The following is a 26,880-nucleotide window of genomic DNA, read 5'->3' as shown; positions in this document are numbered from 1 at the left end:
CCCTGTAACAGGCAGCTATGAAGGCTGTGAAAGTCCCTCACCAGTGTGTAGTCCTTGGACGCCCCTCTTTGGATGACTTTCCAAAGTCCTTTCTTAGCCTTCCTCCTGCGTGGTGTTTATAACCCTTGCCACCCCTTGTCTAGGCCTTTGTGTACATTAGCCACCCCTCTCCCTGAATACCCTCTCCTGCATATTCGCTGCTTATTGAAATCCTACTATTTTTCTGGGCCAGTGTTTTACACCATTTCCTCTGTGAGCCATTCTTGATTCTGTCAACCAAGGACCATTTCTCTTCTCTCTGATTTCCTCAGCACCACATCTGTACTTTCTCGTGCTTAGTCTATCTGAATTACTCATTGCATCACTATATTAGAAGCTCCCCACAGCCGGGGCCTGTTGTGCTCTTCTATCATCCATGGTACCTGGCATAGCATTTTGCACACGACAGAACTCAGTAAAAGCTGGTGGAAATGGATTGAGTCATTGTTTTATATTAGTGGTTAGAGAAATTGTGGCAAGTCTTGAAATCAGTACCCTCCAGCAGCTGAGGTGAGAGGATTGCATAAGCAGTAGCAGAATTGAGATATGGCAGGGCGCGAGGGTAGCATTCAAGGGCTGCTTACAGGAAGAGATATAGGTGGTGAAGACTTGAAGGGGCCAGATCCCAAGGGCATTGTATATCTTAGATAGGAGCAGGACTTTTCTTCTTTAAGGGAATAAAGAATAAAAGGCCTGTGTCACCTGTATTGAAGCTGACTGTGAGCCTCCTAAGCTGGGCACATTTTACAAATAAATGAGGACCATAACAGGCCATCCTGTTATGGTTCTGACGGATGGTCATATGGCCACAGTTATGGTCATAACTGCTGATGAAAAAGATCCTCCCAGTTGTGTCTCCTCTCCAACTTATGTTCGTAGAGGCCTGGAAAACCTTGGCCAGATGGTGCTCTGTGTAACCCACTGAATGGGGCCAGAAGGAGGCTGGATGTTCCAGGTCTCAGAGCAGCCTCTTCCTGTCTCCTTGTTTGTCTTCAGCCCCTCGATCTGTTTACATATTGCATGAAAAAATTAATCTGTCATCCTCGTTGTATTGGTTAACTGTGTCTGAAAAGGGAAACATTGAACTTGAGTTTAGTGTGGATAGCACATTTTGAGCTGAAAATTAAGTACATTTAATTGCTCTGTGTTTATCTCCTCCTCAGTGGGCTTTGTTGTCCACCCAGTTGTAAAAGGATGAAGACAGGTTCTCTCCTGGTGGGAGAGTCTGAATTAACAGTACTGATTTCATAAAGAGATGGAGAGCCCAATAAAATCACAGTCCTCCTCCTCCCTGTGATAGGGAAATGGTATCAGATGAGAGAGTTTTCGGGGCAAAGTTCCTTTCTAGCATTTGTGATTTTGCTTTCTAGGCTGGAAATTGATTTCTTCAAGAGGTTTTCCTTCAGGGGTGACACTGTCAGCACTCAGCTTAGTGGGAGGCAGCAGGACCTCCCTGAGCCAAAGACGCCTGGTTCACATCTCACTTCTGCCTCTCGCTGGCCGAGGAGGCTTGGGTGGTGCCTGAGCCTCGCTGTGCGTCCTTCCTTACTATTTAAGTGGGCATAGGGTTGTTCCAAGGATCAGATGAGTTACTATGTGTAAAGAGCTTAGAACAGGGCCTGACACCTGGTAAATTCACAAATCCATGGTATTAAGTAGCTTCAGGACATAATAATCGGACAGAGTCTGATTTGGGACCTCGCTTTCCACACAGGTAAATGTTTTGTGTTTCTACCAAGAACCGTTTTATGCTTGAAGGTGTCCGGGAAAACCATTAATCAGAAAGAGTTGCTGATTTGAATTTTTCCTTCAGGCAAACCTGTCTTTTCATGGCTGTAAGGCTGAATGCCTTCTCCTGTCTTATGAATGCTGGTCTCATTTGTGGTTTGCATCATGACCTTGGCAATTGGTCATGGGTGGCCTTGTGACACTTTATTGTTGTATAGGACTTCTTTATCTCTTATGGAGTTTTTATGTATTTCTTTGTTCCTCATGGTGAAATTATGAGCTCCCTAGGGCATTGTGAATCTTGAGAGAAAATTTAACATGGTATAAAGCTTGATTCAGACTGGCTAGGGTTCGAATCTGGTCCCCACTAACACTAACAACGTGTTAACTTACCTGTTTCCCAGCCCCTGTCTTCAGGGGTATAGTGAAGTTTAGAGATGATATAGGAAAAGCACTTGGCTGTAGTCTGTCCCCAGCCCTTAGCCATGGGTTGGCAGGCCTTTAATAAATGATAGGAGGTTGATCTGTTTGGGGTACAGCCCTGTAGCCCATGTTTTTCTGGAGAGTGACAGCCTGGCCTCAACATGCACTGTGCTGTGTGGCTGCAAAATTGAGCACCTGCTGTGTACAAGCCACTAGGGTAGAGATAGTTGTGTTTCAGAGATGCTTTCTGGCACTCAGGGCTTTACGATCTTAATGGAATGGGCCATTTGATGGTTCTGAAGGTAATGGCCCTAGCAATTCCCTGCAGCGTTGTGGACGGTGGCCCACTGGGTCTTGGGGCTACCATCTTTCCTATTATGTAGTTAAACAGAGCTGCCAACGCCTCCCAACTAGAACACTTGTGTGCCTGGTAAGTTACCTGTTATTGCCTTCGCCAGCATCTTAACACAGGTTTCTTGTCTCTCAGCTGTAATGCCATCAGAATCAGGCCACAAAGAGCAAGCTGAGTCTTTTACAGTCAGCACAAAACTTTGAAAAATACTGTATCAACCACAAGAATGTTCAATTTTTCTCCAGCTCCAGTGGTCAGAAGCGGGCTCAGTGATGTTGTTGTGGAATTGTAACAACCTTCCCCCAGTTACTGAAAATGCTTAATGAAATAAAATAATCATCAAATCATTTATTCTCTCATTTTTCAAGCCAGCATCCTTGGATATGAATGAAGACCTTCCTCAAACAGGAAAGGAGAGGTTGAGCTGGTCATTTACAACCTTAGCTTCAAGGCAAAGCTGGAATTAGTTCCAAGATAACCTTGATCTTAGGCACTTTGTTCCAGAAGTAGCAACATTTCTGCTGTAACAGTACATACGTTTTCTGCAGAATCACACACCTGCAATGTTTTAAGAGGGCTTATGAGAAAAATAGAGTTGAGGCTGTACACCTGCAACTTTATGACCAGAAGATGACAAAAACAGTCATTGGTACCTGGGAAGGAGCTTTGGACCACCAAAGCAGGCAGCTCAGTGTGATGCTACAAATGTACATTGAGCCTTCTAATGAGAATGGAGCTGGCAGTTGCTGAGACACGCAGGTGGAGGTGGAGCTCTGAGCCCGTGGGGCAGCCATTAATGAGTGTGTGCCGCTGGGAATGTGGGGGAAGGGGACCTGAGTGCAAGTACCTGCTTTCCCCTAACATTTTATTATGAAAAAATTTCAGAAATACTGAAATGTTGAAGAAGTTGTATAGTGACCACCCATGTATCTACCACCTCGATTCCCTACAGGCACTTGATTTTAATTTTTAAAAAATACAGCTGAAGGGGCTTTTTCTTTTCCTGCTGAAAATTTTCATTTCACTCCTGTTTTTTAGTTCCCTTGCCTTAGAAAAATCAGATTTGAACCAAGGGTTCTTATGTTTACTGATATTGTTCCCCCATTTACCAATTGTACATGAGCTAATTTGCATTATAGAAAAGGGCATCATTTTAGCACTACAGGCTGTTGCTCAAGTGTGTAGAGTGTGTATGACTGTCTCTCCCTGCTCCTCTCCTGCCCCATTTATTATACCAAAATGTGGGGCAGAGAGAGCAGAGAGCTCTTGCACCTTTTCCCCCAGACCAGTGATTATCTGATGTTTTCACCATTTCAGTGCTTTTAAAGACCTTAAACCTTTCTTAGTCATACATTTCCACCTTCCCATGGAACACTCAGTGAGTGTCTTAATTTTAGTTCATGTATATCAAAATTTTGAAACTCCTTAAAAATGTTTTTTATGTACCCACTGATGGGTAGTATTTAGTCTCCAAATGAATGGAAATATTTGGAATAGTAAATCATTAACTTTTAGAAAGAAGGAGAAGGCTGGTAAGGGTGGATCTGATACTGGCTCTTGGGGAGGACACCAGCAGTCAATTAGTCCCTCTCTCACCAGTTCTTAGAGGGAGAGAATAATTTGAGATCTGATGGCTTATCTGGGGAACCCATAGCAGATACAGGGGTAGCTTACGTAAGTGGAGGAGAGATAAGTGGAAGAACCCCAGTGATGTGCATGGTACCATGAGACTGTAGAGAAGCACATGGGATGGGCGTTACACTCATGGAGGGTGGCTAAAAGAACAGGGAGAGTTTGAGGGCTTTTTTGAGAGCCAAGAAGGGATCTGTACGAGGCTGTCACGTATCATGTCTGTATAAGACAATGCCTTCTTTCTGTGTGGCATTGGTGGCACTGTTTCTCAGAACCTGTGACTGGCTCCAGATATGGTCCAGCAGCTCTGCTGCCCAGAGCTCCTCACGGGTGCTCTGGGGTGAGTCAATCCAGGTGTTCGTAACTGTGAGGGGTGAGAACATGTCACCCTGATGCCCTTTCTCTTTCCCCAGATCGGGCCCAGCACAGGCAGCGTCAGTGCAAACTTCCCCCACCACGTCTTCCACCCATGTGTGTCAACCCTGCTCCTGGAGGGACCATTTCTCGAGGTAAGGGAGGAGCCATGCCTCCATCACCAGGTTGGTCCAGGGACTCTGGGGAGGCGGGTGGCAGCAGGACCCCGGGTGCCAGGGCCATAGGCCTCTGGAAAGTGGGTGAGGAGTAAGTGGGGTTAGCAGAGCTCTCGGAGCCCTCAGGGAGACATCATTTGGAAAGGTCTGGGTTATTTCATGATGCTTGGCCACTTGGCTTAGACCCTTCAGTCTTGTCGGGCCTCCTGGTGTGACCAGGAATAAAGCCTAGGCTCAGTCTGGGTGTCTGGCACCAGTGTGGAGAATCAGAGGGCTTGGACCTTCTAGGCAGTCTCTGGCTCAGGTGCCTCAGAAAGTTCAGGGCGCTTGCAGCAGGGCCAGAACAGAGAGCCCGACTCGGCCTAGTGCCCTCCATCTTGGAGGCTTTGGGGATGCCCGACAAATCACTTCCCTATCTCCCCCAGCACCTCAAAGCACTTTACTGACATTAGAATCTGTCTCTCAGTCCATTTGGCAAGGTAGGGTCTCCTTTTGATTGGGGAGAATGTCAAAGCTCCCCAACAGGTGACAGCTGACCTCAGATCCCACTGGTACCCAGGGATGGGGCCAGTAATAGGACCCAGGGAAGCATCTCTGCTCGTGAGTGTCTCTTCTCTTCCCTCAAACTTAGATCTTTTCCAGGTCTGCTAAGACCAGTGCTCCTGGCGGCCTCTTGTCCTGACAGCTGCTCTTCCCAACTCCGTTGGCCACCTGTTCACACGCCTCCCTCAGTTTTTTAGTGGAAGAACACTATTATAGTTCATAGAGTCTTTCCCTTATTTGGAGACAGCATGTCCACTTCAGGCTCTGTCTGTAAAGTGCTTTGAAGGTCAAGAGCTCAGGAAGGGTGCGGGGAACACACAGCACCTCAGTTTCTGCAGCACACACTGCTGCCGTGTTCCCATGTGGTTTCTACATGCACTGCCCTCCTGCCGCAGTGGCCCTGACTGTAGACAGCAGTATAGAAATAAGTACTTCTGGCCCCTGTGACCATTTGACTTAGGTATTAAGGAAATGCCACCCCCTACCGTTGCCAAAACAAGAGTTGATTGCCCTTTTTTCTTTCTTTCTTAAAATGCCCTGTAACTCGAAAAGGCTGAACGTTAACATTTCCAACATGGCAGGTGAGTGGCTCTGAGAGTGTCAGATGTGCTTTGGCTAAGCTTAAAGATGGTTAGTTGGGATTAACCAGGCAGCATGGCTAGGCAGTGCCTCCTTGAGCACATGCAGAGGAGAAGGCCGCTGCTCTTGGAAGGGGCAGCTGCTCCCTGTGGGGCAGCCCAACAGGCCTGCACTGTCTTCCCCAGAGGAAGACAGACACCCGTCTCCCCCTGCCCCCCAGCCTGATTGTCTCCTTACAGCTCCACCTCCAGAAGGTATCTGGGTATATGCATCTTTGCCTTCTCTTTCTTTTTTAAGCTATAAAGCGTTCTTGCCTCTGTTCCTTTATCACGGAAGCAACAATCTCTTAGTCCACGTGACTCTTGGACCTTTCTGCCATGCTTTCTGATTCCCTGCAGGCTTTGCTGGTACCTCTGTCCAGAAGAAGGAAATGCAGGGCAGAAACAATGTCTCCGGTGTTCAAATAGGAAAACAATGCTCAGAAAATAGTGGCCACTTAAATAGGTTACAGTGCCCATCAGAGTCAGATTTGGAATTGGAAAAAAATATCACCTCCTTTCCCAATCTACCCTTCCTTCCCTCTACGGCCAACCTCTTACCAAGGCCACATTCCAAAGTAAAGGATGAATAAATTAAGAAACTTGCCCCCAACCGTCCCCTGCGAATCTTCCCCACCCATGCAGATCTGAGATGTAGAGCAGCTAGAAAGCAACATGGGATAACACGCCTTCTGGCAGGATTCTGGGGACCACAGGACTGGTCCTGTCCATTCCCTGATATAGACGTATCACCTCTTGGTGTGGTGGTTTACCTCAAGGGACCTTGGGGCTATACATACATGGATGGGAGAGCCGTGAGAATGTGTTGGGTGGTCAGGGTGGCCACCCAGCCCCTGCAGGTCCCCTTACCTTTCTTTTTCTTTTTTCTTTCTTTTTTTTTGTTCCCCTTACCTTTCTCGTTGCCAACCAGGTGGACCATTTCTTGCCATTTTGACCATCCATAAAATATCTAACTATGATTAAGTTGACAGAACTTTGGCTGAGACGTCTGGTTTTTTCAGCTGTCAGTGGTCCCTCTCACTTTCCCTCCAGAAGTTCTCTGGTCTGCCCAAAGTGCATACTGTCTTGGGCTTCCTCCTGTTGCTTTTTCCTGGGGCCTCCAAAGTTTAGAATACTACAACATCCTCCTGTGTATTCAGAAGATCCTTTAACCTTAATTCCGTGCTTCTAGATGTCATTGTTTAGCACTTTGAGTACCAGACATTGTTCTTGATCCAGAAGTGATGGTGAGATCTCTGAGCCAGTAAACCCTTCCTTTTTTCAGAACTTCCCTTCTTTTTCACAGGCAGAGGAGTCAACTTTCTCTCCCCAAAGAATGGAGAGTGGAAGAGAAAGCTTAATGTTGGTGGAAAGGAACCAGGGGCATGCCTGAGCCTCTTTAACTTTCTTCAAGGTCCTCTAAAGCAGGAGTCAGCAAGCTTTCTTTAAGGATCGGAGAGTACACATTCCAGGCTATGCAGGCCATATGGTTTCCCTTGCAGCTACTTAACTCTGCCATTATAGCATGAAAGCAGTAATAGATAATACAGAAACAAGTGAGCAAGGCTATGTTCCAATAAAACTTTATTTTTAAAAACAGGCAGTGGGTGGGTTTGGTCTTCAGACTACACTTTGGCCACCCCTGCTCTAGACCAATGGGGAGATCACAGAACCAGAATGGTTCCAAGAGCTGGTCTAAGAGTTGCCCTCATTTTACAAAAGGCAATGAGGTTTGCGGAGGTGAAATATATGCTCAAGGTGACACCAGCTGTTAGAACCCAGATGAAGTAAATGAAATAGGAAAAGGGGACAAAGAGCGCCCAGAGAACCAACTAGTTGGTTGGCATCACCTGACCTTTTTTTTTATACATAAAATCTCAAATATCTGTTTGAAATATGTTTTCTAAAATAGAGAAAATAGTATAGTAAATCCCTATGTACCTATCACCTGGCTTGAACAATGAACAGCTCATGGACAATCTTACTTTGTGTGTATCTTTCCACTTTGGCCCCTTTGGAAGCAAATCCATGAAATCATAGCATTTCAGCCTTAGCCTAAGTGGCTGTCAGAGCAGAGTGCTATTCTGAGGGCTTCCTGAAGCACCAAGATAGACCCAGGCCCTGCTTTCCAGATGAGGTTTAGGCTGTTGCCTCCTTCAGCTTTCAGACGCCATAATTTTCCAAATTTGGCCTCAGCTACTGCTGCCACTCCCAAGCTTGCTAAGTTTCTGGATTCTTTTGAGGGAATTTGGGCTGCTAACAATCCTTGAAAAGTACTCCTGAAGCTGGGTGGATGCCTTAGGTTTTGGCCAATTAAAGTGCCACTTGGCCAAATTCAAAGCCTTTGTAAATCATGTTCTGCCCCAAGGGTTTTGCCATCCCTATATGGATGATCTGGGTAGGGGTGTTTGACATGGATGGTGATGTCCCTTTGTGACGTCAGACCATTGCTGCCAGGGCCACCTTCCCTTTTTTGCCCTTTCCTGGTTAAAAACCCACTGAGGAGGGAATGGAGGAGCAGGAGTTGAAGCTGCCCCATTTTGCTCTGGGTCTGCTTCTAAGGGACCTGTCCCCTGTTGTCTCAGATCTCAGAGGGCAGAGGCGTCTCTATCAGAGCACTCTGCAAAGCCCCCTTCCAAACATTCCGATTTTATATTAACCACAGCCATACCAAATGAGTAGAGCAAGTTTGTCCTAATTTCCCCCAGTGATAAAATGGCCCAAGGTTCACAGCTGGCACGTGGTAGACTTGGGTCTAAGCCCAAGTGTTATGACTCAAATCCCATGTTCTTGCCATAGGCCAGCAGTTCTGTGTGTGATCCCAGACCAGCAACCTCAGTATTATCTGGAAACTTGTTAAAAATGCAGATCTTGGGCCCTATTCCAGACCTAATGACTAAGAAACTCTCGGGGGGGGGGGGTTGGCTCCCAGTAATGTTTTAATAAGCTCTTCAGGGGATCATCGGAATCACATCTAGAATTATAAAACAAACAACAAACAGCCCCCCACTGCCAGCTGCACCCCAACTGCACTGCCAACCTCTGACCAAGGCCTCCTTCCAAGGGATTGAGACCTTGAGGCCCTTGCTGTCACCGCCGCTGCCCCAACATGCAGATCCAGTCTGATTCCCACCTGACCCAAAACCCTGCTCCTCAGTGCCAGAAGAGGGAGAGGAATGAGCCTGGCCAGAACCCAGGTGTAGTAGTTTGGAAGCAGAATCCCATCTGGCTTTCAAACAAGCATGGAACAGCAGCTTCAGACTTTCACTGCAGGAACAGCTCAATTCTTGGGCACAGTGTCCAAGTTGGGTACGTTACATCTTTGACTCCAGCTCTGGAGAGTAAACCTGGTTTGCTTATGTTCAAGAGGTCTTCCCTGTCCTGGCTCCAGATTCTTCACCAGGTTTACTTTGTAAGCCATTAAATGAGGTGGCTGTGCCCCAGCTTAGCAATGATCGTACGCTCTGCTGGCTGGGAGTGCAGACCAATTTGCAAAGGCATGTGGGAGGTATTTATCCACAATGGGTAGGACCTAGAGGGAACTTCAAGTTCATTTCCTTGGATGGACATTAAGCTAAGGCCTGTACTATTTCCCAAGAAACCCCACTCTCTCTTCCTGCCTCAGCTTCAGATGACGAGTCTGTGGGTTGGATTTACTGGGGGAGTGATTTCGGCAGGGTTCCAGCCCTGGTCTGGTCGGCGCACCGGTTGACTGGAGCGTGCAGCGCTGGAGGCCCTGGGCTGCGTGGGGCGGGAGCCATCTCGGCTCGGTCCCGGGTCCGCCCGTCCGGCAGGGGGAGCGCGGCGCCCGGGCCGCTCGCTCCTGTCCTTCTATCCTGTCCCTGCCGGGCTCCGGAGTCGCGGGGGCGGGCGGGAGCGAGATGGCGGCCGCCAGGAGACTCATGGCGCTGGCCGCCGGCGTCTCTCCGCGCCTGCGGCCGCTGGCTCCCTACACCCCCGGGCGACAGGGACGCCCGCGCGGCCTCTCGACAGGCTGCATCCACCCCGACCGCACGAAGGCGGCCGCTGAGGCTGAGGCGGGGGCGGCCCCCGACGGGCCTGGGGAAGGCGACGGAAGCATGGTGAACGGTGAGGGCAGAGGCAGCCAGGCTGCGACGCCCTTGACTTCGGGGGATAACAGAGCTAGGGGCGCGGGCTGGGGTCGGGCCCTCTCTTGTATGGCTGAGACCGCCATTCAGTGGCGGGCTGGAGCCCTGCTGTTGTAAAGCTCAGTGTGGCTCAGGCCCAAATGGTCCCCAAGCGCGGAGGTTCTGGGACTGGAGCGCTTGCACCTTGCAACAATAGGTGATAGGTGCGTACCACAAGGGAGTTGGGGAAAACAGGTAAACGTCCAGTTCCTGCCAGGTCGGTGGCAAGGGTTAGAGCATCAAGGTTAAGCACATCCTCGCTGTTGTGAGAAAGGCAAAGAGCTCAAAATACACCTGAGACTTCAGAATCTCGAATAGAGACAGAATGATTGCTCTAGTGGACCCCAGCGCGGTGCCTCCTGAATGGTGCAGGAAATGAAACTGGTAAGAGCATCCCTGCCCATCAAGGATGGACAGAGAGAGCCAGCCTCTGCCCTATAGAGCTGGAGGGGGTACCAGGGCACGTCTGCTGTTATATGTGTGTCTAGTGGGCTACTTAAAGTTGGGTCGTCCTGTGGGATGGAACCCCTTTGAGTCTACTTACATACTGTTTCTCGACTACTCGATTCTCAGTTGCTTTACAAGTTAACATTTAGAGGGAGACAGGGCCAGGCAGACTCCTCCCTCTTGGCCAGTTGACACAGGAGTCTGCTCCAAGGAAATAGCCTCAACCCAGGCAGCAGAGCTACAGCAGAACTCCTGGAGGAGCTTTTTCAAAAAACAGACTTGCCTAACATCATTGCCATTCTCAAGTGCCCTGTGGGGATCAGGGTGGGCAGTGCTGTGAAGAAGCTCCCCAGGTGACTTATGATTGATGCATGCAGGTGCACAGGTGCATATATGTACCCCCTACAAAATTACTTTTTGGAGCTGAATTATAATGCTAGAGACTGGGGGTGGAGAATGAAAAGGCTTCCCATCCCTTCTGCTGGTCTCTGACTCTGCATCTCTTGAAGGTCCACTCTGGTGCTTTGGGGCTCTTCCTTTAGTTTTCAGCCACTCTCAGCAGGCTTCTTCATGGTCTAAGTCCTGTGTTTGGCACAAGCTGCTTCTAGGTGGACACCTCACCCATTTGTGCTCTGGGATTAATCCAAAGTGCAATCAACTTCTCACGGTGTTTGATGCATCCTGCCTCCACTTGGTTCACTGCAGTGAACTCCCGGGAGGAATAGCTCATGCCCGTGTCTAAGCTAAGGAGGTCTCTAATCAGTGTCCCTACACATAATCTGGCTCTTGGGTGGCCTTTTGCATGGTGTTGAGGTAGAGTTGAGGACTGGGGCCTGGTATTCAGACTCCGCAGCCAATCCTCCCTGTTGTGTGTCTGTTATTTTAGGAGGGGCCTTGCATTGTCTTGATCTCCACTGTGTGTGTGTAGTTGATTTTGTTTTTTGTTTAGTGCGTTCTTTCAGACATCAGATTGGGGGGGTGGTTGTTGCCATGTAGGCTTCTGTAGCTGATGTGTTAAGTCGGGAGCTTGGGTGGGGAAGAGGATCCTGGCTGGTTCCCCTCTGTGGTGTGGGGGGCGTTGGCCCTTCTCTTTCAGGAGATGATCGTGCATTGGCTCTAGCCCCACTGTCCCCTGTAAACCCTGAAGTCATTCTCCCTCCTTTTTAAGATGCTCCTGGGTGGTTTGGGATCATGAGCCAACATCCTCAGTATCCAGTCCAGGGTTGTCCTGATACACACCCCATGGAGTTTTTAGAAGAAAAAGCACAACTATAATGCTTTTGTTCTTATTCTCTTAGCTTCTAGGGACCTATTAAAAGAGTTTCCACAGCCCAAAAATCTTCTCAACAGTGTGATTGGAAGAGCCCTTGGCATCTCACATGCAAAAGACAAATTGGTCTACGTGCACACAAATGGACCAAAGAAAAAGGTAACTCTGCTGGTGGCAAGGAGACATGTTGGTCTGATTCTCTGGAAGGAGACTGGCTGCTCCTTTCTCAGATTTCTTGTCAGGGAGGCCATAGAGTGGGTTTTCTGAATTGAGAATGGTCAGCAGAGAATCTCAGAGCAAAGCTAAGTCTGGAGAAGAGCCTGGTTTAGGGAAGGGGAACACGGGCAAGTGAAGTGAGATGTTCTCATCTTGTGTAAGATAGGCCTCTATACTGGGCCCTGGATTTGGTCCCTTCCAACTAACTGGAACTGTAGAGGGTTAGAGTTGATGATAATTCCTGCTCCTAGAGCCGTGTAGGTCCTGGGACCCACAGGAAGCATGCAGGCAAACCATTCTGAATGAAAAATTTTAAGGATAAAGATGGGTCCCACCTTGCCCTCTGGCTAGAACATGGCACTTTGAAGAAGCAGAACAGCTTGAGGTGGGACAGTGGCTTGAGGGTGGGGGAGTCTGAGCCTTCCAAGGAGTTAATGATGGGATTGGGGTTCTGTCTTGCACTCAGGCCTGCTGCCGTGAGGTCTCCAGCTTTGCTGTTGATTCTCCATGTGGTTTGTTATACCTTTGTAGTCTAGAGAGGCAGCGGTCCTGATTCTCTCTTCTCTTCCTCAGAAAGTCACCCTCCACATAAAGTGGCCCAAGAGCGTGGAGGTAGAAGGCTATGGCAGCAAGAAGATCGACGCTGAGAGGCAGGCTGCGGCTGCGGCCTGCCAGCTGTTCAAGGTGACCCTCCCCTAGCGAAAACCATGCAAACCTCCCTCCTGAGAGCTTCCTGAAGTGAGGTCTTTCTGGTGTCAGCTGCACCTAGGTTTAGGTTGGCAGGGTGTTCAACCACTCACCTGTCCTAAGCCCTTTCCACCTTGTGGTTCCTTTTTTGCTTCAGCCAGTGATGGAATAGATTAATATTATTTTCTTGCCACTGTAGTTATCTACTTTCTGTGGTTTCAAAAACCACAGAGAAGAACCCCTTTATGGAGAACACTCCCTCTGTACAGCACCATGGTGAGACTTCTATTTTGGTTTCTGTTTTTCTTTCCCTGTTATTTCATGTATTTAGGTTTTTCCTTGTAGCCACATAGTCCTCTCTTACTTACAACGGAAGAATAATAGTCACTTCTCTCACTTCCCAGTGGTTGGACGTGGGTTGCTTTCAGTTCTTGATTGCGCAGCATTTCCTAGACCTTCATTGTTGTTCCCAGCCTTTCTTTCCATCCCTAATTGGCTCCCTTCATGGCTGTGCCAACCTTGAATCTTCCTCACATTCCTAGGTCTTTGCTCTCGACAAGGACAAAGCTGTATTCCTTCAGCTTCTCTCCCGCTCATGGTCTGCAGACCTTCATTGTCACTGCTCCTCCTGGGTCTGAGGAGGCAAGGTTCCTCTTCCTGTCCTGGTCTCCCACACGACCCTTCTCTTTTCTCTGTCCTCTCTGTCTCCTCCATCTTGTCTCCCACGCTTTTATTTAATTTTCAGATCTTTCCTCATCTGATTCTTTTCTGTAAGCATCAAAAATTCTTCAGTGTTGGGGAATTCCCTGGCGGTGCAGTGGTTAGGATGCCACACTTTCACTGCCGAGGGCACACGTTCGATCCTTGGTTGGGGGAACCAACCCCAACTTTTTACTCTAAGGATATTAAATTTATAAATTTATTCCACTTTTGCAATGATAGCCCAAAATCCACCTGATAGATGCTCATTTGGCACATTCTTCTCAATTCTGGTCACTAAACTACATCCTGAGCTAGGATGAAAAAAAAATGCAGCTTTCAGGCTTTAAAATGACTACATTTAAATTGCCAAAAGAGTCATGAGGTTGTCTGCGCAGGACAATGTTTTCCATCACTTACAGAGTTACATTTGGCATGTCAAGAAGAGAGAACAATCCCACAGCACAGCCAAAAAAAATTCTTCAGTGTTCTAACCCCTTCCGCAGGCCCTGCTTCCCTGCACACAGCTCTCCGTGCTTGTGGTTTGCATTCTTTCCACTCCAGCATCATAGCCCATGCCATGGTTGCTGGTTCCCTTCACATCCTCATAGCGCCTGGTGATTGTTGGCTGACTGGGGCAGCTTTGCCAGGCTCACCAGCCTCTCCTCAGTCCTTGCTCTGCTTGAATGGTCTGTGGCTTTGGCACTGCGGGGCATCTTTTCCTCAGCCCCTGGGTTATACCTGCTTTCCTTGTCTCTGGGTCACTCCAGGCTTCTCTTCCTCTCCCACTCTCTATAAACATCTCCTTTTTCTGTACTCCTTCTGCCTGGGGAAATCTTCTCTCTCAGAAATTCAACCATCCTTTCTGTGTTGAATGTCTTGGAGACCGCCGTCTCCCTTAGAGCACCTCTACCTCAGGGGTTCTCAATTTCAGGGGGATTTTGCCCCCCAGGGGACATTTGGTAACGTCTAGAGACATTTTTGGCAGCCACAAGGAGAAGAGTGCTACGTGGTGTGACGCCAGGGATGCTGCTAAACGTCCCACGATGCACAGGCCAGCCCCTCACAACAAAGAATTACCTGGTCCAAAATGTCTCTAGTGCCGAGGGTGAGGATGCTTTTCTGCCTGGATGTAGAAGGCACTTTAAACCAAGACCATGTGCAGCAAGTTGTGATCACATTCCTCCCCAGCCCGTTCTCTGTTCTCTATCTATGCTCATAGCCTTTTTTGTTTGTATGTTTGTTTAATTGTGGTAAAATACACAAAATATAAAATTTAGCATCTTAGCCACTTTTAAGTGTACAGTTCAGTAGTATTAAGTGCAGCCACGTTGTTGAGCACCCAGTCTCTAGAACTTCTTCATCTTGGAAAACTGAATCTCTATACCCAGTAAACAACTCCCCATCCTCCCTTCCCCCCAGCCCCTGGCAACCACCATTCTACTTTCTATTTCTGCGAATTTGACTACTCGTCACATAAGTGAAATCACACAGTGTCCTTTTGTGACTGGTTTATGTCACTTAGCATAACGTCCTCAAGGTTCATTCATGTTGTAGCAAGTGTCTCTCTTGATAAAGGCTGATAATATTCAATTGTATGTATATATCACATTTTGTTTATCCATTCATCCATTGATGGACTCTTGGGTCCACTTTTTGGCCATTGTGAAATAAGGCTGCAGTGAAAAAATAACTCTTCAAGACCCTGCTTTTAATCCCCAGAATTGGAATTACTAGATCATATGGTAATTCTATTCTTAATTTTTTGAGGAACTGCCACACTGTTTCCATAGTGTACTATTACACATTCCCACCAACAGTGCACAAGTGTTCTAATTTCTCCACAGCCTCACTAACACTTGTTATTTTCTTTCATTTTATTTATTTATTTTATCGTAGTCATCCTAATGGGTATGAGGTGGTATCTCATTGTGGTTTTGATTTGCATTTCCCTAATGATTAGTGATGTTGAGCATCTTTTCTTGTGTTTATTGGCCATTTATGTATCTTCTTTGTAGAAATGTCTCTTTAAGTCCTTTGCCCATTTTTTAGTCAAATCTTTTTGTTGTTGAGTTATGGGAGTTCTTTACATATTCTGGAGTGTGTAGCCCATTCATTCCTCAATATTTGTACTCAAATTTGTTCAGCTTTTTTCCTCCCAAACTAGATGTGTTTCTTAAGCATTGCCCTCAGGCTTGTTGTGACGTGCTGGCAGCACAGAGGTGACTGAAGGTGCTCTTGGGGCAGCCACAGCCCAGAGAGGAAGCACCCACATGAGGGGAGAGGTGCACCTCAGCCTCCTGAATAAAGCAGGCTATTCTTGAAGAGTGAGTAGAAGTTTTCCAGGGACAGGGATGGAGAGGGCACTCCAGATAGAGGGCACAGAGGCATGGAACCAGGGTGCACGCGAGCAACTGGAGGATTGTGAACGTGGGTCTGAGTGCTTGGCGATGGTGCGAACAGGTGGGCAGGAGCCAGAACATCAAGCCCTTAGGTATCTCAGGTAGGAGTCTTGATTGATCCTGTGGATGCTAGGTCTGCTGACTGGTGGTAATTGGTGGAATGACACAGCTGAGTTTGCCTTTAGGAATAGTCCCCAAAAGCAGTGGGGTCAGGCAAGACCAGAGATGGGGGCACAGGATAGGTGAGAATGCCAGCAGCAGCAGTGCAGGAGCTTTCTTCTGGGGATATTAAAGAGCTGGAAAAGACAGTGACTGGTCAGATGGAGGAGGGAGGAAGAGTGGGTTGGTGGGGAAGCATGAGCCAGCACGGGGAGCCCTGGAAGGGAAGCGGGTTGGGTGGGTGTTCATCATCAGGAACACCTCATGGCCTTGGGGGGCGGGTGTGAGTGGGAGGCAGGGAGGTAAAGCATGCTGGCGTCCTGGGGAAGGCCAAGGGGGAGGGTGCTGTATGTGTTTTCTGTATAATCAGATCGTCCTTGTAAGCAGGCGGTGACATGACGCAGAAGCGTGGAGGCTGAGCCTTGGGCCAGGCACCCGTACTGCCCTGCCCTGAGTGACTGTGCTTTCATGCGTGTGGATGTGTGTGGCGTGCCCTTTCCACATTCTCTGTCACAGAATCCTACTGTTCTCATGCATCTGTGCTTCCACACAGATTTGACAATTTGTCAAGTGCCCAAAAAGTCTGTCCAGACTTTGATTGGAGTTATGTTACATGGGTTAATTTAGGAGGCTTTTGTCTCTTTACGCAAAAAAGTTTCATCATCAGGAATTCCCATATTTTGTGTCCTTTTACCAAGTTTTATACTTTTAAAAAATATGTAAGTCTATTCCTTTAAGTTCATTTTAGGTAGGCTATGGTTATTGTTGCTGTTGTGAATAGAATTTTCCTGATTACATTTTATTTTTTTTTTAGATTTTTTTGATGTGGACCATTTTTAATGTCTTTATTGAATTTGTTACAATATTGCTTCTGTTTTATGTTTTGGTTTTTTGGCTGCGAGGCATGTGGGATCTTAGCTCCCCGACCAGGGATCAAACCCACATCCCCTGCATTGGAAGGCGAAGTCTTAACCACTGGACCTCCAGGGAAGTCCCTTCCTGATTACTTTTTTTTTTTTTTAACATCTTTATTGGAGTATAATTGCTTTACAATGTTGTGTTAGTTTCTGCTGTATAACAAAGTGAATCAGCTATATGTATACATATATCCCCGTATCTCCTCCCTCTTGTGTTTCCCTTCCACCCTCCCTATCCCACCACTCTAGGTGGACACAAAGCACCGAGCTGATCTCCCTGTGCTATGTGGCTGCTTCCCACTAGCTACCTGATTACATTTTAAATTTTAGTTGGTTCAAAAAAAAAAAAAAATTACAGTTGGTTCTTTCAGAAATCTGAGGAGAGAGTTGTTGTTGTTTTTTAAAGATTTAATTTTATTTATTTTTGGCTGTGTTGTGTCTTCGTTGCTGCATGCGGGCTTTCTCTAGTTGTGACGAGCAGGGGCTACTCTTTGTTGCAGTGCATGGGCTTCTTGTGGTGGGTTCTCTTGTTGCGGAGCACGGGCTCTAGGTGTGCGGGCTTCAGTAGTTGTAGCACATGGGCTCAGTAGTTGTGGGTCTTGGGCTCTAGAGCGCCGGCTCAGTAGTTGTGGCTCATGGGCTTATTTGCTCCGCGGCATGTAGGATCTTCCCAGACCAGGGATCGAACCCGTGTCCCCTGCATTGGCAGGCGGATTCTTAACCACTGAGCCACCAGGGAAGTCCCTGAGGAGAGAGTTTTAAGAAGCGAGTGGTCACTCCTCAGCTTGTTACAAGTCAGGTGTGGCTGAAGCCGCACTGTGGAGCGGTGCCTGGATTCTGGCACCTGCCGTCCACTGTCACATGGCTGTAATGTCTGAAACCCTCTTGATGCGCCTGGCTTACCCATGTTGTCTTTACCACTCCCAACTTGAATTTCTTGACCTTGTGCTCTATTCACGTGCTACTCCTGTTCTAGCTTCTTGCTTATTTTTTTGTTCTTTAGACTCTGTTTTTCTGCATTTTTCTCCTGCCTCTTAGATTCTGAGCTTCTTGAGGGCAGAGACCAGGTCTCATCCCTCCTGATGGTGCCCGGGGTGGCAAGCATGTTGCTTTGTACATGCTAGAGACTCGGCAAATGTCTTATTTGATTTTCTCTAGGAAAGAATGAAACTGTAATATATTTTAAAATAATATTTTTGTATAATTGGCTTTAAAAACGTTTGGTGTGATTTCTAGAGTATGTTGCCAGCATAGGATTCTTGTGTCAGAGGTATATCTGTTTTATGGTGTAGACGACATATTTCCTAATTGCTACACTCACTGAAGCTTTCTAGATCACTTTGTGAATGCATCTGCTTCCTGTTGCCCTGTGGGGTTTTTCTTTGTTTTGTTTTGTTTCTTTGGTCTTTTGTCTTGAGAGCTGTAAGAATTTACCTTGTCATTTTCATCTGTTGAAGCCAGACATGTTAAGTGCTCTCTCTGTGCCCAGTTCTGGACTAGGGCCTGAGGTGAGTAGACAGGTGAAAAAGCCTGGCTCCCACACATGAGGGACTTATGGTGTAACTGGGCAGGTTCCGAGCAGCCTGAGGTGCGAGGTGGTATGGGCCCTCACAACGCCCCTTTTTTCCCCAGGGCTGGGGCCTGCTGGGTCCCCGGAATGAGCTGTTTGATGCAGCCAAGTACCGCGTGCTAGCTGATCGCTTTGGCTCTCCGGCTGACAGCTGGTGGCGCCCAGAACCCACCATGCCACCTACTTCCTGGCGGCAGCTGAACCCTGAGAGCATCCGGCCAGGGGGGCCTGGGGGCCTATCCCGCTCCTTGGGCCGGGAGGAAGAGGAGGATGAGGAGGAAGAGCTAGAAGAGGGGACCATTGATGTCACTGAATTTCTGTCTATGGCCCAGCAGGACTCCCACACCCCACTCAGGGATTCGAGGTACAGCCAGGGGCAGGGAATACAGGGGAAGCTGGCTGCACCTTGACATGGGGTGGGGCGTGTTCCCAGGGAGTCTTCTCTGAGATGGGAGGGCCCCTGCCCCACATCTCAGTCCGTGTCTCTGTTATTCATTGGTACACCTACCTGTTCTTGGGGAAAGCCACTTGTGGCCATGAACTGTATGGCTGGGCTTTTGTGAAGCAGCAGCACGGACCCTCTCTCCAGCTCACACTTGGGTCCTTCAGAGGCCCAGTAACTACTCTGCCTGCCCCCTGCCCCTACCCTCCTATCTGTTTGGGGGAACTGAGGGAGTGCCAGGTGTGCTTTGTGTCTGTGAGAGGATCACAGGCCAAGTGGAAATGCCCCAGCTTCCTGCAACTATGCAGTATCCTAGCCCCTGGGTCTCCAGAGCAGGTGAAATTGGCCCAGGAAGAGAGAGTGCTTTTTCACCTAAACTTTCGGTCCTCCCAGGGGGGGTTCCTTTGAAATGACAGATGACGACAGTGCTATTAGGGCTCTGACCCAGTTTCCGCTTCCCAAGAACCTTCTGGCCAAGGTGATTCAGATAGCGACATCGTCCTCCACAGCCAAGGTGAGCTGGGTCTCCTATAAGTATGTGTGACTGGGGAGCTGGCTTGGTCAAGTCTGGTTTTCCTCCAGACCAGGTGGGAGGGAGACTACAGGTGTATGGGAGGGCCGAAGATGCCCATTTTCCAAGCCCAGCCTGGGCCAGCTGGGGGAACTCCGGGTCCTCGGAGGGTTGAAGCAGCAGGGACAGATTGGAAGTCAGAACACTGGAGCACAGGGAGGGGGCTGGGGACTGTAGGAGTGGAAGACCTATATCTGTTCAAGGGTTGCGGGCAGGAAAGGAGGGTTTGGGGAGGGGGTGGCTGACTTGCTGAGGTTTTCATCTTTGTTGTCAGGCTGAGGGGCTTTGGTTAAGCACAGCTTCTCTCCAGGTACAAGGCCTTTTTGATCCCCCGGGATGTGCTTGGTTCTTAGCTTGTGTTGACAGCTTCAACCCGCAGCTACCATCACACCTGTTTGCTTTGAAAGTGCTGAGAGGACAGTGGGCTAGGAGGGCAGGTAGTGGCATTGCCCAGATGCCGTTTCCTGGAGTGAAATCGTGGTACCACAGGAGAAGCAAGGCCAGGATCCGGGAGCTGCAGCCCCACAGAGCTGGCTTCTGCCTGTCCAGTGGCACTTCTTTTGTGGCTGATGCTTGGTACCTGCTCAGATGGGGGTTAAATCCATCTCTGTATCCCTTGGCATTCTGAGAACTCCTGGATGTTTTCATTCCCTGCCTTTTTGTAACCATCTCTCTTGCCCTTTGTGTAGAACCTCATGCAGTTCCATACTGTGGGCACCAAGACCAAGCTGTCCACCCTCACCCTACTCTGGCCCTGTCCCATGACCTTTGTCGCCAAAGGGCGTCGCAAAGCAGAGGCAGAGAATAAGGCGGCAGCCCTGGCTTGTAAGAAGCTGAAGGTGAGTGCAAGGTCCTTAGTGTGATGCATGAGATGTCTTGGAGCTCACTGCTACCCTTGGCAAATGGTCCACTTTTCCAGGAAATGAAATATACCACTGCCAGGCTTTTGGCCTGGGCACATAAGTATCTGGTGTCCCAGCCTTGCTTGTCAGGCTGTGGGGTGCTGTTTCCAGGGCTTCTCGACAGTCCCTGTGGAGGTGCTTTGCCCATGAGCTCAGCCGTTTCAGCACTGTTGGCTGGAACCTGGGTGAAGCCAGGAGGAGACATGCTCATCATTCTGAATGGCATGGAGCTGGAGAAATGATGTCTCTGTTGAGGGACAGACTTGGTATCTAGAAAGATCTTGATAACTTGGGCTTTGTGGCCAAAACAAACCATGCGACGTTCATCTAGGATGAATATTGAAGGGATCAACATCCAGGTGAAGGCAGTGGGGCTTACAGCTAGCAGTCATTTTGAAGTGGCTTTGGAGGTCAGCTGATAGCCCAGTTGTGGGAGTTACCTGAACCCGTGGGGGTCTGGTTTGCAGAATAAGAGAGGAAGGAGCCCCTGTTTACTCTGAATGGTCGGATATACCTTTGGTGTACATTTGGCTCTGGGAACTGAATTTTAGATAGAGCTGATAGTGAGGGGTAACAAGATCCTGGAGAACTGAAGAGGGATGGGCTCAGGTAAGTGGTGAGAGGGAATGGATGTGTCATTACCTGTGGCTCAAGAGGACAGAACTAGGGCTAACTGGGAGAACTTTGAGGAAGCCTGAATTTTAATTTGATAGACAAAAACAGTGATGAACTTGTTCCCAAGAACTCTTGTTTTAGGAGGGTATTTCCACTGTCCTGGGAGCATTTAATTCAAATTTGTGAAAACTAACGCTGGAATAAGATTGCACCTGTCACCATTGTTCAATCTGCTAAAGTCTGCATTTGTCCCCCCAAAATCACTTTTCGTTGACTGATTTTATGAAGCAACCGTTACAGATTGAAACTGAAAAATAAATGCATTGACAAAAAACAAAAACAAACAGACAAAAAAGTGATGAGAAGAAGACCCTCAGCATGTTAGAGGCCTGTCTCAGGAAGGAGCAAGCTTCTAGGTGGCGGCAGTGTTCTGAGAGCAGCTGACTGCCCCCGGTCAGAGAGGCTGTAGGTAAATTCTCACAGTCCCAGGAAAGGACAGAGGCCTCCCCTGCAGCAAGGTGGCCCTGTTGGCACCTCTTCTGTTCTGGCACGAGGAGGCGGGGGAGGGAGATTGGTCCCTGTGCAGGTAGACTTCTTAAAGGAGGGAGTGTTTGCTCTGGGTTTTGGAGGGTGTGCGGAATCCAGACATGACAGACTATAGGGGAAAATGACTGGTTTTCCACATTTGCCCAATGTGTTGGAATGCTTTGTCTTATTTCTGGTGGGGTGGCTTTGGGCATATAGGGAAATAAAACAGAGTTTCCCTTCCAGTGGTTTATTTTATCAAGTTGCATAAGTAGGTATTTCTGGGAACTTCCATGTACGTTTGTACAGTGGACTGGGTGTCATGCAGAGACAGGTGGAGGTGTGGCAGCTGGACGTGAAATGTGTCAGGGATGGCTGGGGTGGGCGGGCAGTGAAGGCACAGGAGCCTGCGACTGGGTTCCGGGGTGGCTCAGGGCCTGGCCTGCCTGTCTCAGGTGGGGATTCATGGAGGTGAGCCTGGGCTGCTGTGGGGACTCCGGCTGCTCGGGAGAGGATTCTTTGTGGCGCCCGTCTGCATGGGTGGGGGCTGTAACACTCAGACACGCCAGGTCTGGTTTTGCTTGAATCATTTTTAACATTTTTTTTTTTTTTTTTGGTGGAGACCTAACATTTTCCTGGTTCCTAATTTCTCCCTCTTGCACCATATCGGCCCAAACCCAAAAATGTCTTGGAAAAGAGGTTGCTCTGCACGACTTCTCTCAAGCTCCTGAGCAGGTCTGGGTCAGTTCTGGAGAGATAGGCATAGACCAGCCGCCCGTGTCCCCTCTGCAGAGCCTGGGCCTGGTGGACCGGAACAACGAGCCGCTCACCCACGCCATGTATAACCTGGCCTCCTTGCGCGAGCTGGGTGAGACCCAGCGCCGGCCGTGTACCATCCAGGTGCCTGAACCCATCCTCCGCAAGATAGAGACCTTCCTGAACCACGTAAGAGAATCCCCACATTCCTCCTCACCTGCCCGCCTTCATCTACCCAGACCAAAAGCTTTCACCTGCAGCAGGTGGTAGTGACTCCCCGCTTTCCCCACTGGGGATGGAGCCTGGGCGCACCCTTGCCCTGAGCAGTCCTGTCTTGCCCACGAGGGTCCCAGGGCAGTTGAGGACTGAGTCCTGCCCAGCGGGTGGGCCATAGCTTCTGGCCAAGGTGAATTATGTGGAGGGGCTGGCTGGCTGTGGGTAAATGAGAAGAAGGTATTTCTCTTCACCATTTTGTTTGCCTCTCCCGTCCCCCAGTACCCCATGGACAGTTCATGGATCTCCCCAGAGCTCCGGCTGCAGAGTGATGACATCTTGCCCTTGGGCAAGGACTCGGGGCCGCTGGGTGACCCTATCACAGGCAAGCCCTACGTGCCCCTGTCAGAAACAGAGGAGCTGCGTCTGAGCCAGAGCCTGCTGGAGCTGTGGCGGCGGCGAGGGCCGGTCTGGCAGGAGGCCCCCCAGCTCCCTGTGGACCCTCATCGGGACACCATCCTCAGTGCCATCGAGCAGCACCCGGTGGTGGTCATCGCCGGGGACACGGGCTGTGGGAAGACCACGCGCATCCCCCAGCTGCTCCTGGAGCGCTACGTGACCGAGGGCCGAGGTGCTCGCTGCAACGTGATCATCACTCAGCCGCGCCGCATCTCGGCTGTGTCCGTGGCACAGCGGGTCAGCCATGAACTGGGCCCCTCCCTGCGCCGGAACGTGGGCTTCCAGGTGCGGTTGGAAAGCAAGCCTCCAGCCCGAGGCGGGGCTCTGCTCTTCTGTACAGTGGGCATCCTGCTACGGAAGCTGCAGAGCAACCCCAGCCTGGAGGGTGTGAGCCACGTCATCGTGGACGAGGTGCACGAGCGGGACGTGAACACGGACTTCCTGCTGATTCTGCTCAAGGGCCTGCAGCGGCTCAACCCGGCCCTGCGGCTGGTGCTCATGAGTGCCACAGGCGATAATGAGCGTTTCTCCCGCTACTTTGGTGGCTGCCCTGTCATCAAGGTGCCCGGCTTCATGTACCCTGTCAAGGAGCACTACCTGGAGGATATCCTGGCCAAGCTGGGCAAGCACCAGTACCCACACCGGCATCGGCACCACGAGGTGAGGGGATACGCCCGCCCCGTCCTGCCCACAGCTCCTGGGCTTTTCTCCATGGATTCCCCTCCTCCTTCCCAAGCCTTGGTTTCCTTGCTAGAAATGGGAATGATCAGGCCTGCTTGACAAGGGTGTGGTGAGGGTTGGAGGTGACGTGTCACGTGCCTTGACCTCACCGAGTCACGGTGGCCGTGTCCTGTGCACGACCCCTGGCCCCGGGGCTGTGACTGGCCTCTCTTCCCCCACCCCAGTCTGAGGATGAATGCGCTCTCGATTTGGACCTCGTGACTGATCTGGTTCTGCACATTGATGCCCGCGGGGAACCAGGTGGGTGCTTTCTCCTCTGCCCCGTGCCCACTCTGCTCTCCATCTGCCGGGAGCCACTAGCTCATGCCTGCAGGGCCTTTTACAGGTGGGATCCTCTGCTTCCTGCCAGGGTGGCAGGAGATCAAAGGAGTGCAGCAACGCCTCCAGGAGGCCCTGGGCATGCATGAGAGCAAGTACCTCATCCTGCCAGGTGAGAGCATGTGTGCACGGATGGTGGCCCCTGACACCAGGCTTGCCCTCTGTCCTGGGGAGTGACTCACCTGGGCTCAGGGCCTTGGGTTTCTTAATAGGCTGCACTACTTTTTTGCTGGCTCTGTGACCTCTACTGGGCATATTACTGATCTGGACTTCAGTTTCATCAAAATAGGGTCAAAATCCTTGCCTGCCCTCATATGGGGAGGTTTTGGCTGGAGCAGTGCCCGTAACCAGTGTGTTCTTGCTGCCTGCCAGTGCACTCCAACATCCCCATGATGGACCAGAAGGCCATATTCCAGCAGCCTCCCGTTGGGGTGCGCAAGATTGTCTTGGCCACCAACATTGCTGAGACCTCCATCACAATCAATGACATTGTGCACGTGGTGGACAGCGGTCTGCACAAGGAGGAACGCTACGACCTGAAGACCAAGGTGGCACCCATCTCCTGGCCCCGCCCCAGCCCAGATCTACCCTGGGCCTGTGTGTCTGGAGAAGGCCACACCTGTGGGATCTCAGTGTCCCTGCTGTGGGGGGCAGTTGAGGAGCTGAGTGAGGTGAAGGCCAGGCGCAGGGGAGCATGAAGGAAGGCGTGTGGTCTGTGTGGCTGCTCACCTGCCCCCTCCCCCAGGTGTCCTGCCTGGAGACCGTGTGGGTGTCACGAGCCAACGTCATCCAGCGCCGGGGCCGGGCGGGCCGCTGCCAGTCAGGCTTTGCCTATCACCTTTTCCCACGGAGCCGGCTGGAGAAGATGGCCCCTTTCCAGGTGCCGGAGATCCTGCGCACGCCCCTTGAGAACCTGGTGCTGCAAGCCAAGATCCACATGCCAGAGAAAACGGTGCGGCGGTGGTGGGCGGGGTGGGCCCTGGGAACGTGCAGGTGGGGTGCGGGCTAACAGGCTCTGCCTCGTTGGTGCTGTAGGCAGTGGAGTTCCTCTCCAAGGCCGTGGACAGTCCAAACATCAAGGCGGTGGACGAGGCCGTGATCTTGCTCCAGGAGATCGGTGAGTGGTGCCGGGCTGGGCTGGGCTGCGGAGTGGCTGTCAGGGGCGGGACTGACAGCTGAGCTTGCAGGGGTGCTGGATCAGCGGGAGTACCTGACCACTCTGGGGCAGCGCCTGGCCCACATCTCCACTGACCCACGGCTGGCCAAGGCCATAGTGTTGGCTGCCATCTTCCGTTGCCTGCACCCGCTGCTAGTGGTCGTTTCCTGCCTCACCCGGGACCCCTTCAGCAGCAGCCTGCAGAACCGGGCGGAGGTGGACAAGGTCAGACCCAGTGCCTTTGCGTGGTCCTCTGCTCTCCCTTCCGGCCCTCCGCTCCCTTCGGTCCCGAGGTGGCTTCCTCTGGTCCCTGCCCCCTGACCCTGGCACCCTCCTCCCCTCCCAGGTGAAGGCACTGTTGAGCCACGACAGTGGCAGTGACCACCTGGCGTTCGTGCGGGCTGTGTCCGGCTGGGAGGAGGTGCTGCGCTGGCAGGACCGCAGCTCTCGTGAGAACTACCTGGAGGAAAACCTGCTCTATGCGCCCAGCCTGCGCTTCATCCACGGTCAGCGGGTCCCGAGCTGCCCTGAGCCCCTCCACCCTTCCCACTCGCACTGGGCCGGTGCACCGTGAGCTGTGAACCAGGGGCCCTAGGTTCACCCTGACTTTGCCTCCCCAGGACTCATCAAGCAGTTCTCAGAGAACATTTATGAGGCTTTCCTGGTGGGGAAGCCCTCGGACTGCACCCTGGCCTCTGCCCAGTGCAACGAGTACAGTGAGGAGGAGGAGCTGGTGAAGGGTGTGCTGATGGCGGGTCTCTACCCCAACCTCATCCAGGTGCTGCCCTGGGGAGGGGGCCCCAGGCCACGACCTCTCCTTCCATCCCAGCTCCTTGCTCATCCCACCCACTTTCTCCTTCATCGTTGCAGGTGAGGCAGGGCAAGGTGACCCGGCAGGGCAAGTTCAAGCCCAACAGTGTCACATATAGGACCAAATCCGGCAACATCTTGCTGCACAAGTCGACCATTAACAGGTGGAGGAACTGTCAGGCTGGGGCGGGGCAGCTCGGGTGGTTCAGCAGGGGGCCTCACCCAGCTCTTCATTCCCTAGGGAGGCCACACGGCTACGGAGCCGATGGCTGACGTATTTCATGGCTGTCAAGTCCAACGGCAGCGTCTTTGTCCGGGACTCCTCCCAGGTGCACCCACTAGCTGTGCTGCTACTGACCGACGGGGACGTCCACATCCGTGGTGGGTACCTGCACACCTCCCGCCCCACCGCTCCTCCTGCTGCTCTGTCTCCTCAGGGGTCCGGCCTCACTCACCCGGGCTCCCCGCGTCTCTCCCTTCCTCCAGATGATGGGCGCCGGGCCACCATCTCCCTTAGTGACAGCGACCTGCTGCGGCTGGAGGGCGACTCACGCACCGTGCGGCTGCTGCGGGAGCTGCGCCGGGCCCTGGGCCGCATGGTGGAGCGGAGCCTGCGCAGCGAGCTGGCTGCACTGCCGCCCTGCGTGCAGGAGGAGCACGGGCAGCTGCTTGCGCTGCTGGCGGAGCTGCTGCGCGGGCCCTGTGGCAGCTTTGACGTGCGGAAGACAGCTGACGACTAAGCCCTGTCTCCGCTGGGGCCATGTACAGAGTGCAAATGTTTATTTAAAATAAAGTTCTATTTATCCCTTGTGAGCATCGCTATCCGCTGGGGCTCCCCAAACCAAGAGGAAGAGTGAAGGCTCAGAAGGGAGGGCCCCAAAGTCTTAGGAGAGCAAGGGGCTTAGAACCCAGCCCTCAGGAGCTTGAACCACTCATGCGGGTTCTTGGCTTGTGCTGCTTGGCCCAGTCTAGTTGTCTTTGTCATAGCCGCGG

At 50.9% G+C, this 26,880-nt stretch overlaps 1 protein-coding gene across 5 annotated transcripts in view; it reads left to right on the top strand.

The window, feature by feature from the left end:
* The window catches only part of DHX30 (DExH-box helicase 30), a 30,679-nt gene extending 3,979 nt beyond the window's left edge, over positions 1–26,700 (top strand). For 2 of the 5 annotated variants that reach the window (XM_081245434.1, XM_081245435.1), the window contains 20 exons: positions 4,588–4,683; positions 5,800–5,828; positions 11,758–11,888; positions 12,519–12,629; positions 18,442–18,743; positions 19,215–19,335; positions 20,082–20,231; positions 22,227–22,379; positions 22,686–23,522; positions 23,768–23,843; positions 23,929–24,033; positions 24,294–24,469; positions 24,667–24,873; positions 24,957–25,038; positions 25,109–25,302; positions 25,424–25,583; positions 25,698–25,855; positions 25,948–26,051; positions 26,129–26,268; positions 26,374–26,700. In XM_081245434.1, the coding sequence (XP_081101560.1) occupies positions 4,588–4,683; positions 5,800–5,828; positions 11,758–11,888; positions 12,519–12,629; positions 18,442–18,743; positions 19,215–19,335; positions 20,082–20,231; positions 22,227–22,379; positions 22,686–23,522; positions 23,768–23,843; positions 23,929–24,033; positions 24,294–24,469; positions 24,667–24,873; positions 24,957–25,038; positions 25,109–25,302; positions 25,424–25,583; positions 25,698–25,855; positions 25,948–26,051; positions 26,129–26,268; positions 26,374–26,627 (3,586 nt within the window). In that variant the 3' untranslated portion in view covers positions 26,628–26,700. Of the gene's footprint in view, positions 1–4,587; positions 4,684–5,799; positions 5,829–9,564; positions 9,954–11,757; positions 11,889–12,518; positions 12,630–18,441; positions 18,744–19,214; positions 19,336–20,081; positions 20,232–22,226; positions 22,380–22,685; positions 23,523–23,767; positions 23,844–23,928; positions 24,034–24,293; positions 24,470–24,666; positions 24,874–24,956; positions 25,039–25,108; positions 25,303–25,423; positions 25,584–25,697; positions 25,856–25,947; positions 26,052–26,128; positions 26,269–26,373 lie in introns of those variants that run through there. The other 3 variants (XM_081245436.1, XM_081245437.1, XM_081245433.1) reach the window with 2 other exon arrangements.
* The last annotated feature ends 180 nt before the right edge of the window (positions 26,701–26,880 follow it).

Source organism: Mesoplodon bidens (assembly GCF_964165515.1).
Source record: "Mesoplodon bidens genome assembly, chromosome: 10".
Lineage (NCBI taxonomy): Eukaryota > Metazoa > Chordata > Mammalia > Artiodactyla > Ziphiidae > Mesoplodon > Mesoplodon bidens.
Note: the sequence above shows the minus strand (reverse complement) of the source record. Positions and strands in the feature narration are given on the sequence as shown.